At 42.5% G+C, this 14,957-nt stretch overlaps 1 protein-coding gene across 1 annotated transcript; it reads right to left on the bottom strand.

Annotated features, from left to right (window-relative positions):
• Positions 1–4,922: 4,922 nt before the first annotated feature.
• On the bottom strand, positions 4,923–12,382 carry LOC101169302 (P2Y purinoceptor 14-like). Its single transcript, XM_004075188.3, has 2 exons — positions 12,159–12,382; positions 4,923–6,654 (listed from the first exon to the last, which is right to left on the bottom strand). The coding sequence occupies exon 2, from the start codon at positions 6,650–6,652 to the stop codon at positions 5,609–5,611; it is 1,044 nt and encodes a 347-aa protein (XP_004075236.1). The 5' UTR covers positions 6,653–6,654; positions 12,159–12,382; the 3' UTR covers positions 4,923–5,608.
• Between the last annotated feature and the right edge of the window lie 2,575 nt (positions 12,383–14,957).

The raw sequence follows: 14,957 nt of genomic DNA, 5'->3' as shown, positions 1-14,957 counted from the left end.
AGTTTCTCTGAAAACAGGAAATGGATGTTTCTGACATCGAGAACAACCAGAAATCAAAAGAGCTTTTATTTGATGACAGATTTCTGTGACGTTTGCTGCATTTCATCTGAAAATTGTTGAAAGACAGTCATTTATCCATAAAATGTTGATCTTCTTGTGGGGAAAAGTTCAGCATCTCAGCCCTGAGTCGTAACGAGACGTTTGAACTTTAAGACAACGCCACCTGTTCTGCTCAGAGCAGCATTTCAACAGAAGAACCTGAAAGGAAACGTCAAATAAAACTGAAGTTTAATCCAGGTTTGATGAATAAATAGATTTTACTGGTCTGGGCGTTATTGTAACGCTTAAGCATTAAGGTGAAGGACAAGCAGCTCCAAGCCCTGAAGGAAGATCATGTCCTCCTGTACCATGTTCTCCATTTGCTGATGCTAATGGGGAACTCAACCTTCTCCCTTCAACACGACGACAAAATGTTAATGAACAAACCAATCCCGTACTGTCTCTAAGGTCCGAGTCGGTCTGAGTCACCGTTTCTATGGCAACTACTCTGGAGAGTCAGCAGTGAGCCTGTTGGAAGGCCACACTCCTATTTAAAAGTGGAGCACATGAAATTTGTCAAACGTTTTGAACAGCGACCGTTGCAGGCGCCGCCTACTTTTATTGAGGCATCTGATTGGTAATAATAATAATAATAATAAACTTTATTTGTATAGCACCTTTCCAGATAAAAATCACAAAGTGCTTCACAGTACAACACGATAAAACAACAGTAAAACACAGTAAAAACACATGTTAAAAAGAAATTAAGAAAAAGCTATTTTAAAAAGATATGTCTTTAGCTGCTTTTTAAAAGAAAACACTGAGTCCACAGATCTGAGGCTGAGAGGAAGAGAGTTCCAGAGGGATGGGGCCACCGTGGCAAAGGCTCTGTCTCCTTTAGTCTTTAAACGGGTTCTCTTAACAGCCAGCAGACCCTGGTCACATGACCTCAGTGACCTGCTGGGAGTGTATGGCTGCACCAGGTCTTTTATGTAGACTGGTGCTTGGTCATTAAGAGCTCTGTATGTTAAGACCAGGATTTTAAAATGCACTCTGTAGTGGATGGGGAGCCAGTGCAGCTGCATTAACAACGGGGTGATGTGTGAGAACTTGGATGACTTGGTTAAAAGCCTAGCAGCAGCGTTCTGGACAACCTGGAGTCGTTCTAGAGATTTTTTACTTAAACATGTGAAGATGGAGTTGCAATAGTCGAGACGGGAGGATATAAAACTGTGAATGAGCATCTCCATCTCAGAACGGGACACGACTGGACTCAATTTTGCAATGTTTTTTAGATGATAAAAACAAGAGCGAACGAGTGACCCGACATGGGAGTCCAGGGATAAAACCGGGTCTAAAGTTACACCTAGGTTCCTGACAGAGGGCTTGATAAAAGAAGCAAGTGGGCCGAGCTCATGGATTATCTTGGCGAGACAACTGTCAGGAGCACAAACTAGGACCTCAGTTTTGGCTTCATTGAGTTGGAGAAAGTTGTGATTCATCCAGCTCTTAACTGAGTCCAGACACTTTTGTAAAGTCTGTATTTTAAAAACATCCTGGGGTTTAAAAGACACATAAAGCTGAATATCGTCAGCATAAAAGTGATAAGAAATGTCATTAAAAGAACTTAAAATATGCTGTAAAGGCAGCAGATATAAAACAAACAATAAAGGTCCCAAAACTGAGCCTTGGGGCACACCAGAAGTGAGAGGAGCAGAGGAAGACTTAAACTTGGAGAAGACAACAGAGAAAGATCTGCCAGTCAAATATGATGAAAACCAGTTTAAGGCTGATCCGGAGACCCCAACCCAGTTTTTCAGCCTGTCCAAGAGGGTGTAATGGTCCACAGTGTCAAAGGCTGCGGTCAGGTCCAATAACAGTAACACAGAGCATTTTCCTGCATCACTCTGCATCAGGATGTCATTAGTGACTCTGAGAAGGGCTGTTTCAGTGGAGTGAGCTCTGCCAAAACCTGACTGAAAATGATCAAATATCCCATGACTGTCGAGAGCAGCTGTAAGTTGTTTGGCAACAACCTTTTCTAAAATTTTAGACATGAAAGGAAGGTTAGAAATGGGTCTAAAACTGCTCAAGAGGGAGGGGTCAAGCCCAGGTTTTTTAAGGAGAGGAAGTACAACAGCTTCCTTAAAGTGCTCAGGGACTTGACCAGACAGCAGAGACGAGTTCATTATTGACAGGACACAGGGACCAATGGACTGGAAGACATCTTTGAGCAGAGAAGTTGGCAACGTGTCGAGGGAGCAAGAGGATGACTTCATTGTGCCAACTAATCTGACTAGCTCAGGGAGGGAAACAGGCGAGAATGTGTCTAAAATCACAGGGCGAGGCGGACCAGGAAAAGAACCAGAGCCAGGACCAGCTGTGTGACACAGAGAGCTTCTCACAGATCTGACCTTTTCAATAAAAAATGATAAAAACTTTTCACAGTCATCATTGGAATGGATGGGAACGGCAGGTGGACTGGGCATAACAATATCACTAATAGTGTTGAACAGCACTTTAGGATTACCTCTGCTTTTGGAAATGAGATTAGTGAAATATGCAGCCCGGTCAGTTTATAACCTGAATAACTTGAACTACAGATAAAAAAGCGGATTAAGAAGAAGATGTTAAAATGGTTCTTCTGACCAACAATGACTGAGCAACAGCTGTGTATTTATCTATAGATGTTTATGGGGTTTTGGCTGCTCGGTACTTACTGTTTGGAATGCCGGGGGGGGGGGGGGGGGGCACTTAAAACCCAAAGTGATGAAAAAGCCAGTGGAGTTGCTGATAAAAACTCTTGTTTTTGTTAATGTTGTATAATTAACTTTATGTCCTCACAGCTGTAAATCCTCAGGAGGTATTATGTCATTAAACGCATTTTTTAAATGTATATCTTTAATCTTAAATTGTTATGTCTTTTTGGCAGTTTTGCGTGTTCCTGTTTGAAGCTGAAAGAGAACAGCAGCACACTAAACCTCCTAAAGTCACGCAGTTCCAAGGGCTGCCCATTAGAGGGCGCCAATTCTCCAAAAGAGCTCTGACCATTCAAAAAAAGGAAGGAGAAAAGAGGCTAGTCCTCTGAAAGACACCTTGAGATAACATGGGTGATTAAATCCATTTAATTAAATAAACTGAAGCTAATTAACTCATGTCACAGTAACTTTACTGATTTTAAATGCGGTTCTATAGTTCAAAACAAGACTTACCCTGACATGTTGTTAGAGACAACCCTGATACTTTAAAGTAATTATCGAAAAATGTTGAGAAATTGTTGATAATTTTTTGAATCTGCAGTCATCCAGCCCAGCCTCTGCTTTGCTTCCTTATTATTTGAAACATTTTTACTTTTTCCACCATGCTGTCCAGATGAACCTTTAAATCCCAAACATTTACTCCTTTGCATAATTAGAATTCTATATAATAAATTATGCAAAACTGCTGGAGGTTTAGCATTTAAACCAGAGAGCTGTATCCTGTGTTGAAGTTCAGTACCTATTTTGTTGTGTCATGATGTGACAGCGATGCAAATGGGAACACAATGCTTTACATTTACACTTAACTAGTTCCAGTTAAGTGTTTGTTAGAAAGGGCACGGGGGTGAAACAGGAAGATGAAGCACCTCCCTCCTAAACACGAATTTCAAATATATCTCAGATACTTGATCATATCTTTATTAGTTTCCTGTAAAGTTTCCGACCCAGTGGTGCATTCATGGCTGCATGGTTTGTGTGGCTTCCTTTATGGTCATGGTGACGATGTGTTCCAGTGAAATGCCCCCGTCAGTGTGTGAACTGTGTGGGACCTTGCTGTCGTGTTGAGAATGGAAAACAAGGGATCGCGCTCCAATCTTCACTCTTCTTAAAAGACGACAAAGATTCTCAATGCTGATAAAGAAATCTACTATCTTTACAGGAGGAGGGGTCATGTGACTACCAAATTCTAAGAAATATGAAACAGGAAAAGTAAAGCTGCAGTAAAATTCTAACCCATACACAACCAACAAGGACCAAAAAATACGATTAAGTCATCTTAAAAATAAATGCAGACGCTCACCCTCAGCCCTGTTTGGTCTTCTATGGAGTGTCTCAATGTACCACCAAGTAAAGGTTATGAAGAAATATCTCCAACAGAGAAACACATGCTTGTAACATTTTGTTTTTAAAAGTCCAGCAGCAAGCGGCACCAGTTTAGTCCCTCCGTTCCATCAAACTCTGAAGGCTGCAGTGGTAAAGTGAGCTTTACTTTATGGTTTTCACCGTACACAGGCAGGAGGACTGTGACTCGTGTCATGCTTGTGTGTTTTTAACTGACATGATTACCTTCCTGAGGACCAATGAGAGTGCTCACACTGATGGTGAGTACTTAGAAACCTGTCCTCAGAAGTGTAGAAAAACCTGTAGATGCACACACACACACAGATTCCTGTTTGTTTATTTTACATTTCAATCTTTTCTTATTTAGTTTTTGTAGTTTATTCATTATTTAAAAAAATAAAAAGTCAGCAGAATATCAACAACATCTAACTAGGATTATGATTGTGTGAGGCCCAAAGGCCATAACGTGTGTACAAGGAAACAAGCAGAACTTTAGACAGTTTTCAGGCACAGATAATTCACATATAGTGTGGGTAATATATATGCATGAAAGGAACACTGGTGACCAATATTTTCATGAGAAAATATAAAAACCTTTCAATGGAAATGTCTCCTTAAGCCAGGAAAAGTGTCTCTTTCTTTCTGCTTCTTAAAAACAGCAAGAAATTAGAGATTAATAATACGTTACTAATAACTTTGACACTCTAGTTCTCTTAACAAAAAAAAATTAACAAAATAAAAATAGGAGCTCTGAGTTCTCATTAAATAGAATCATTGAGCCTATTATTTTTGAATGTCCTTATATCCATTTATTACATTTCAGGTGGTTCTGTCTGGTGGTCCAGACACCAGAACATAATAAGATGACAGAAACACAAAACCAAATCTCTTGATTTTACATAGAACATTTCCTTTCTTAACTACGGAAAACTTAATGATCACTGAAACTGCTATGCTTTCTATTTTATAAAGATCCAGTAGACATCTGTGTAGAATAAAAAAAACATACCAATACACATTTGGATTTGGATTTATTATACCACCTTATTTCATTAAATTTACTTTATTTTATTTTATTCTGTTTTCTTATTATGATTACAAGCTGCTATGGTAACGCACACATTTCCTACGTGTGGGATCAACAAAGTAATTCTGATTCTAAATGAGTTTATGTGACCTGCCTGTACACCTGACATGTGAAGCTGTACACCAGAGCTGAAACTCAAAGAGAAATACGGTTCAGATCAGGGGTTTCCATTCCGGTCCTGTGTGGGTTCCATGTTACCCTCCTTATAGAAACTGGATTCTGATCATCCGGCTCTGCGGAGGCCAGTCAACGTCCGTCAGTAAAGGCTGGTGGTTTTGAGCAGGGAAACGTGGGAATCCTGCAGGTTGACCCTTGATTTCTGTCCCTGATGTGAGATTCAGTAGTTTTCCAGTTTAGACTGTTGGATTGTTGTTTTGCATTTTTAGATGCTGCTCACACTCTGGACTGCTGTGGTGGTCTGGGACCTGCTGCGTCTTTCTTTTCGTGACAGTTTCCTCAGCAGAGACTCTCTGAAGATTCGGCACATCAGAAAGTAGATGATGGGGTCGAGGCAGACGTTGAGGGCTGACAGGAAGAGCGTCGCCTCCTTTAGCTGAAACAACACGAAGTGCGAATACCAGCTAAAGCCGAATTCTGTCATCTGGCACAGAGTGTACGGTATGCGGAAAACATGGTACGGCACAAAGCAGATGAAGAAAACTGCCAGGATGCTGTAGATGCTGCGGTTGGACTTGCGGCAAACAGCAGAGGTGTCCTGGCGCACACGCTGGTACGACTTGTAGAGGCGATGGGCGATTGATGTGTAACAGAAGGCCAGAACGAGTAGCGTCAACCAGAACAAGGACACAAAGAAAAATGTGGACGCCTTGTGCCACAACTTTCCTAAAGGGGTTTTCAGCTTCATGCAGTCTCTGGAGTTTTGCTCATTCGCTGGCAGGTTTGTCAACAAAACGTTGGGCAAAACGATTAAGAGCAGGAGACTCCAGGTGAAGAAGGCCAACACCCAAGCAAAGCTGGAACTCTGCATGAGCTGCAGTGAACACAACACACCAAACCTGGGCCTGCAGGAAGAGGACGCTGTGGGTGAAGGAGTGTGGCGGATAATCTTGACATATCGCTCAAGGCTGATAAAACATATAAATATGATGCCCACATACATGGAGAAGTAAAAGAGCACAGCGCTGTATCGACACATGATCACTGGAAGGTACCAGCTGCCAAGTCCCAGCTCAGACATGATCCTGAAGGGGAAGGTGCCCAGCATGAAGAGGTCAGCCACCACCATGTTCTTCAAGTAGACCACCAGACCGGACTCTGCAGGAACCCTGAAGAAGATCCAGGCAGCAACGCCGTTCAGAGACAGGCCCACCACAAAGATGACAGAGTACAGCACGGGGAGGACATTCTTGGTAAAGACGCTGCCATAGTCCGAGAGGCTGGTTTGGAGTTCAGTGGAGTTATTCATCCCTGCAAACAACACAAACAGCACACCAGCAGAGCATGAGAAGGTTCCCCCCACACTTTTAGATAACACATTTTTTAACGTGTTATTTCAACGTCGCAGTTTCTCTGTTAAGTTTTGCTTGTTTTTGTTTTTTTTACAGTGCATTGTGTTCTGTATCCTGATTGGCTGTAGACCTTGTCAATCAATGCGTAGCCTCCGTGCCATGTCTCCTGCAAAGAATGTGTTCAGCTTGCCAAATCGACATAAAACTTTGACCAGAACTTTGTTTTTTATTCTAGATTCATGGACTTCTTTTTCTACAACGGTTTAAACAAAGTGTGAAAATGTTCAAGAGATAAGTGTAGAACAGGTAAAGTGAGGAGTATGCGGGTTTAAAACATTTGTAATTCTACTTCCTGTATTTCATCCATCGGGTTACTTTTGACAACTCCTGCCATAAACAAGTGAACTTTGCATTAATTGTAAACTAGAGGCGGTGGTGGACATTTCCTCCAGGGGGGAAAAGCTTCTGCAGAAAGCTGGTGCATGTTCTCTGCATGTTCTCTGCATGTTCTCTGCATGTTTCACGCAACACAAAGCTCACTCTGCTGCAGCACAGGACCTTGATGTTCCTGAACTGAACACAAGTCCGGTGTGCTGGTTCTAATCCACACAGAAATTATTATTCCTACACACAGATCCTTCCTACTTTGTTTCATCCCAATCCAAGTCAAACTGAAGCCTCAGGCCTCTTAAGAAAACAGAACAGTTGCAGGGATGGAGGGCGACGCCCTGCAGCCCTCTGTGATTCTGCCCTAAACAGCTTTTTTTCCAGCTTCCCGGTAAACCCAGCCGCTTTGGTCTGACCTTTTGAAGAGATCCAGCTGCTTCACCAACTCTGCTGGAACAAGGAGAAACTCTTCCCTAACGCCTTTTCTCCTGTTTGAATGTGTAAGTCAGAAAACAAAAAGCCCTGATAAAGAAATTCAGGAGTTACAAATTCATCCAGGAGGATATTCGCTGGAATTCCAGCATCTCAAACATTCATGACTGTTTTCAGCTCAGCTAAACATCAGCTGGAGTTTCAACACATTCCAGGGAAGCATTGAGATGCTTTTCCCAGATATTATCCAAACATGAAGATCAGAGTCCACACACTAACAGGAGTTTAAGGACATTTCCAGGGAACTGGACCCACTCATGACCTAAATCATGGCGGAGGTTCTCAGTTCCTTTGTGTACAGAACACTGAAGTATTCTCACAGCAGGATCCGTCTTCACATTCGAATTGTTCATAATTTCTGACCAAAGCTTAACTTTTTGTAAAAACCTCCTCAACAGTAGTGATGATGGCAGATCTGACGGATAAAGACCCGGATTCTGACCCAGCAGAAAAAAAAATGTATAAGAAAGCTGCTTAGTCCAGATTTAGCAGCTTAACTTGCCGAACATGAACGTAAGCGACAAACAGAACTTCATAAAACATCACAAGAATTCGCCCAAATGACCGTCCGCCCATCCTATAATACTGAAATCTGGAACTAGAACGCAGTAGCCTGAACAGAATCAGAACCACCTGACTTGGCTCTGCTGTGAGGAAGCAGTATTTATAAATGCACATTCATTTATGAAGGTGTAGGTTTTTATTCCTACTTCCTTTTTGTAAGAAAGCCAATAGCATTAAAAAAACCAAATGTTCTTTGTTCTACTTTTTGGGTTTTTCAGAAACCTTTAAAGTTTTTCAAGAATTACAAATGCAGAGCTCCAAACAGGCTGAGCTCTGACCTTGTCTGTTCACCAAAACCAGAAGATGAGCAGCAATTAAAAGTACAAAAGTCACGATGTCGTGGCGTTTCATGGCTGCCATTACTGGAAGGAGCGTGAAGACAAACTGTATTCAGGAACTGAGTTGCATATATTTGCCTAATAAAGTCATTTTCACATGAGAAAACTTACAGCACAAAAGAACGTTCTTGCCGTGTTCTTGGCCGTTCGTTAGCGTTTTAAACCACGTTACATCCGCCGTTTTTTTTCTATTAAAGCCTTTTAAAAAATGAAGTTCCTGCCCCGCTGCCTCGCCGGATTTGACCTGCAAATTTTGGCCGATCAGATCAACCAGAAGGGTCAGCTCCACTCAGTTAGGATTGCAACCGTGCTGGTGTCAATTGGGGGGTCGCATTGTGCGGTTGTAAGGTTCCACACCCAGTTCCTGAATACACTCGCTCAGTTGTCTTTTCACTCTTTCAAATAATGGCAGCCATGGAACGCCATACATTGTGTTCGGGTTCTGTTTAGTTTGGTTTTAGGTCTTTGGGTTCTGTTTAGTTTGGTTTTAATGTTGTTTTTGGGTCATATTCTGAGTTGCTCTCGTCAGTTCCACCAGTTCCAGGTGAATCCTGATCACCAGCTGTCTTCATTTTGGTTCGTCTGCCTACAGAAGCGTCTGGGTTTCAGGTCATCTGCCTTGTCCCAGTTTTGTTTCTCCACAGGTTTTGTTCAAGCTTATTTATTAAATGTCTACTTCCGGGTCTCCCCTTGTTTTTGGGTCTTAACACAATCGGTCCGTCTCACAGACATGGTGTGTTTCTTGTGCTCGTCACGATGTCACCAGTCTGTTTTGTTCTTCGTACTACACCCACAAACGTTACAGAGCCAAACGTTGGAAAAGTTTTAAATAGTGACCGGTATGAACTGTTTCTTTATTTTAAGTTAATCCTGACAACAATATTCGCCACAAAATCCATTGGTGACGTGCTGCACGCTCAGGTTGTGGGTGTGGTCATCCATGTGGCTCACAGTCTGTTTTTAACGACATTTTTAATGATTTTGATGTTTATTGACATGCTTTGTTTTATTTATTCCATATTCTCTTTTATCTGGTCTTCTAACGCCGTCCATCAACAGATTCCACGTGTTTTAACATGAAGAAGAGAACCTACATCACTCCTGTTCTCCAGTCAGTGTCAGATTCAGGATGGATTGGAAGATTCTCCTTCTAGTTTTTAGCCTTTCTATTCATCAGATCTCCTTGGTTCTTCCAATCCCTCCAGAACTCTCAGATTCTCGGGTTCTGCTCTCCTATCCATCCCCCCTAGGAGAACCAGGACTCTGGGCGAGGCCTCGTTCAGTTCCGGGGACCTCGTCCTCGTTTGTGGAATCATTGACCTGTAGATCTTGGAGTTCTGTGGTGATTCAGATGAGAATTGACGACGCATCTTTTCCATGTAGCTTTTAAATTACTCGTTTAATCAACTTATTTTACGGCTTTGATGGTTTATAATTCCTACGGTTTTATTTAATTCTGAAAAACACAAAAAACATAACCAAATAACATTCTTTTCTTATGTAACGCTACAGGCTTCCATACAAAAAGGAAGTGGGAGTAAGAAAAAACCTACACTTTCATAAAAGAATATGCATTACAGTTTTTCTCAGTCGCTTTAGTACAATTGTCAGATCAGAATTGAAGTTGCAAATACGTGTGTGCATTTCTCAAAACAATTTGTACAAACAGCAAAACACTATGGATTTCTTGCAAAAGCCTGTAACTTGTTCAAAATCTTTAGTTCATCTCTCAAAATTAAGTCTTTATGTCATTGAACATGTCAGTGCCATCAGAACGTCAAGTCCTTGTGTCATTGTCTACGAACAAGACAGTCAAATGACTTAGTCATGTTGTCAATATAACTGTGTACTTTAGAGGGAGGTTCTGATGTAAACTATGGCTAAAGTTTGGATGACAATTATTGTAAAATGTAAGTTACACCTTTTTTGTTTGATTGCAAGAGACTGGACAAGATTCCCATTTACACTTTTATTGTTCATATTGTAATTTGTTGACAGACCATGTCATACCAACATAGAAAAAACCCACTGCAAACAGTAACACAAAGGGGAAAAAAAGATAGGACCTGTCCAACAGTCCAGGCAGTGCAGTAGGTATTGGTGTGGTCTTCCTACACCTCTTGTCGTTCCTGTATGCTAGGCCACAAATTCTCATCCACATCACAGCTAATATCCTCTCTTGCAATGCAGTGAAATATGTTTGTCACATTATGACAACTTGGTCAACCATTTTGCAGTTAATGACTTATACGATGAACTAATGACTGGGTGTTTTGAGGAGTAAGACTATTGCACAGTGAACTATATAATACATTTTGATCAACATGACATAAACAATTGATAATGTAGCAAAGAGCAGAGAATTGTACATAATCATTTGCATGGATGTACCAAAGCAATTGCAACTTGTTCAAAGAAGTGAGAAACTGCTTATATGATGTGCACAAGTGACATCATGATGTGAAGATTGAACTAATATTCATTCATTCATTTTCTTAACCGTTTTTCCCTTTCGGGGTCACGGGGCTGACGGGGGGATTGAACGAATAGTTTTGGAAATTTCATTCTGATCCGAGAATTGTACTAAAGCGACTGAGAAAAACTGTAAGAAGCTATACTGAAGCTGCCTATTCATTTATTGAACAGATTGAATATTTTTTCCGGTGAATTGGGTCTCATTTCTGTCTTCAGAGGTTTTTTATCTCTTAATCTTCTCACAAATAGCTGTGGTTTTCTGTTGCCACATGTAGAAGAAACGAAAAGTTCTAAAGTTATATTTACTGCATTGACCACATGTCAGACCGCAGACCACAGGAGGCAGAAAAACCTTTGCAGAGGAGTGTAGCCACAGCCTTTCCTTCCTTTTTGTGTGTGTTTTTAATCTTACGCTTCAACACTTTTAGAGCTGTTATTGAATGTTATTGAAAGAAAGTGACAAGTCGTTTCTAAAATAGTGGATCCAGTGCTGCACTTCTTTAGAATAGGAGGTTTAAAACAGCAGCACTTTAAATATTCACTGTAACACTAAGTAACTATCAATCCTGTTTTTGACCCTTTAAAATACATCGGCCTAAAAAATACCTCAAAACTATGTCAATGTTTATCTGAAGAGATTTACATTTAAATTGAAAGGATAAGTATGTTTTACATTTATGTGTGTGTATGGATGGACGGACAGATAGATACCCAAGTTAAGAAGCAGTATACGAAAAATTACAATAGTTCATAAAAACATTGATGAATTAAAAGAATAAGAATAAAATACCGAGATAAAAACGTGACTTTTACACACCATAAACATTAGTTACAAGAACAAATAAAAAGACAGTTCCATAAATTTGACTGGAAGCATGTTATAATGTTACTTATAGCCAAGATGAGAGAGTTCTCTGAAGCATTTAGCCTTCATATGTAAACAGACACATATATGTCTCCTGTTTATTCTTTACAGGACACATGGCTCAGAGCTAATTGATTGAAAAGGTCTACATATATGTATATAGTAAAACAAATCTTTGTCGGAGACAGAAGATTTCTAAAATGTTTCAGAACAAACATTCAGATTTAAAATCAGGATCTTTGGACAATTCTGGACCTTTGTCGGATCAGAACCAAACCGGATAAAGTGTCAGAAAAACCAGAACCGTCGTAAAGTTCTGTGAAGCGCATGGACGGAGCTCACCTGTAAGCTGCGCCTCCGCCGTCCATGCAGGTGTGTTCTCCTCCAGGAGCCAGCGGCGTCTGCAGAGGCTGCAGCTTCTAGGAGCGGGGGCGCGCCTGGGCGGGGGCGCGCCTGACGGAGATGCGCTTCCTGTTTCTGCGGCTGCTGGAGGCGCATCCCGGGCCTCACAACTTAGCAGGAGCTCGGCTCTGAAGTGGAGCAGATGGGTTTCATGTAAAGAGTTCGGTTCGGTCTGTGATCGGAACCCCGCACACCCACCCCACCACCGTGCGCGTCACCGACAGAACAGCGCAGATGAGAGCTCCTCTCAGAGGAAACTCCTCTTTAAAGAAACTGTTCGTGTTCGGATAAACTTCTGCTATAAACGTGTGTGTGTGTGGGGGGGGGGGGGGGGGGGGAGGGTTGTTTTCCCGCCAGGTGCTGCAAATAAACAGGAAAATTAAAAAAATAAAAAGCACATTGCATCCCGCCTTAAGGGATTTTAATGCGTTTTTTTAATAACCCTCACATTCAGCTTGAACAGCCTGGAAACATCCCATCATAAACAGTCATGATGAACAGGCAGCGTCGGTGGACTTTGGTCATGTTCGTCCTGAACCTGCAGTCAGAAGTTCTCCTCCATGTTCTAACTTGCCAATCTCATGTTCCTATCAGTGTTCTTGACCTCGTGGTCACCTTCTACTTCCTCTTCTTCATGTTGCCCAAGGACACAATGGCCGTCAACACAGGGGATTCGAACCCCCATCCAACAAACTGCAGACGCTCAACACACGGATCCACATCCTCTCCTGGTTCCACAAGTCAAACGTGGCGTCTCCCCATCAGCTCCAGCCACATCCAGGGACCTCCTCCAACCCTCTGCTGCTGGGGGGCATCATGTCCGGTTTTTGGGGGGGTGTAGCTCAAGTCAGAGCTGGAAGCTGAGTCTGCAGAGGAAACACTAAAAAAAGCTACAGAAAGAGCAAAAACAAACTAATCTGAACCTCTGAGTCCAAATGAGGATCTTTGTTCTCCAGAAGCAGCACAAACTGTCAACAGCAGGTCCACATGACTGCCCCCAAGAGGCAGCAGCGAGCAACTGCAGGGCAGAACCCTGAAGGGGAAACCCAGTGAGGCTCTGCAGGCTGGATGTTTGTGGACACGGGCCGCTGCAGAGGCCGCCGCCCACACGCCGGGGCTCTGGCGGAGAATGGGAGGAAGAGGAATCCAGCAGGGAGGAGGAAGATCCCAGACGTGCGAGGAGGAAGCAGAGCATCTCCGCTCATCTCTGCTGGAACAACACTGAGCGTCTGTTGCCGGGAGACAGCTGCTGGGTTTCTTTATTTGGAGGGTATTTGAAGCTGAAGATGTCACGTCCGTCACACAGCTGCCCCAGAAAACACGTCTTTGTCTTTCTGAGTGATGCTCCATCAGCCTCTACAAGTTTGTCGTCACAACAGGAGCATCGGGTTTCTCTGCCCAAAGGCTCCAGGGGGGACGCCTGAAGAAATTTTTCTGTTTAAGTCACATTCGACCTCTGTTGACCTCTGCCATGTGCCCAATGCAAGCTTTTTTATAATTCAGAGACTGCTCTGAACCGGAGCGGCACCATTTTCTCTCCACCTTGCAGGTTTCTTGTTTCAGAGAACATGTTTGAGCGTTAAACCACGGTGCTACTCGGTTTAGTCTGACAGGCTAAGGTTTCAGGGGGGCAACAACATGGAGTGTACTCCTGAGGGCTGGAAGGCATCATTAACAAAGTGGTCATTTATACTAGGACTGATACTATGGGAGCTGGTCTCAGAGTATTTTCTCAGAATATCACTAAGTACTGGCTGAACTGTGTGTTTAAACTCAGACACAGAACGGTCAGTTAAGGTTCTTCTAGGCTGTTTCTTATTCACTGGGGCAGTAGCATGTTCTAATGCAGGGGCCCCCAAATCCAGGCCTGGAGGGCCGGTGTCCTGCTGGTTTTCCAGAATTGCTGCCTTACCTGCTGCTGATGACCTGGATCAGGTGTGTTTAGCCAATAAGGAGCTTCAATGGCAGGTTGGTTGCCATTGGTTGGAGAACATGTGGGACACCGGCCCTCCAGGCCTGGATTTGGGGGCCCCTGATCCAATGTAGACTGGAAGTGATCTGAAAGGATGGGGGCTATGAGGAAGTGACCTTCTCATTGTTTTATCAGGATGTTAAAATCCAAACTCCTTTCTGATGCCGAGCTGCTGCTATTTGACCAGGAAATCAACATTTTCTGTGAGGAAAGGCGCATCAATGCAGAGGAAAACTGTTAGTTTTAGGTAGAAACCATCACTGGTCCATAAACACAAACATTCTAGAGTTGTCCAGATTCAAAACATCTGAAGATCAGAGGATGAAGCTCCTGGAGGGATGTAATGAAAAAACTAGACAAACATTTACTTTATTTCACGTATCAGTGACTTTTGTCTAAATATTCCAGAATTGTTGCAAATTTCCAGATCTTTGTGATACGTGTGGAAAAAAACCATCAAGATGGTCGCTTTGAAAGGGATTCAGTTCCTTCTATCCACCCATCCATCCATCCATCCATCCATCATCCATCCATCATCCATCCATCCATCCGTCCATCCATCCATCCATCCATCCATCCATCCATCCATCCATCCATCTATCCATCCATCCATCCATCCATCCATCCACCCATCCATCCGTCCAAACATCCATCCATCCATCCATCCATCCATCCATCCATCCTTTAATCCATCCATCATCCATCCATCATCCATCCATCCATCCGTCCATCCATCCATCCATCCATCCATCCATCCATCCATCCAT

The sequence above is a fragment of the Oryzias latipes genome, chromosome 13, assembly GCF_002234675.1.
Source record: "Oryzias latipes chromosome 13, ASM223467v1".
Classification (NCBI taxonomy): Eukaryota; Metazoa; Chordata; class Actinopteri; order Beloniformes; family Adrianichthyidae; genus Oryzias; species Oryzias latipes.
This window is presented reverse-complemented; position numbering and strand designations above follow the sequence as displayed.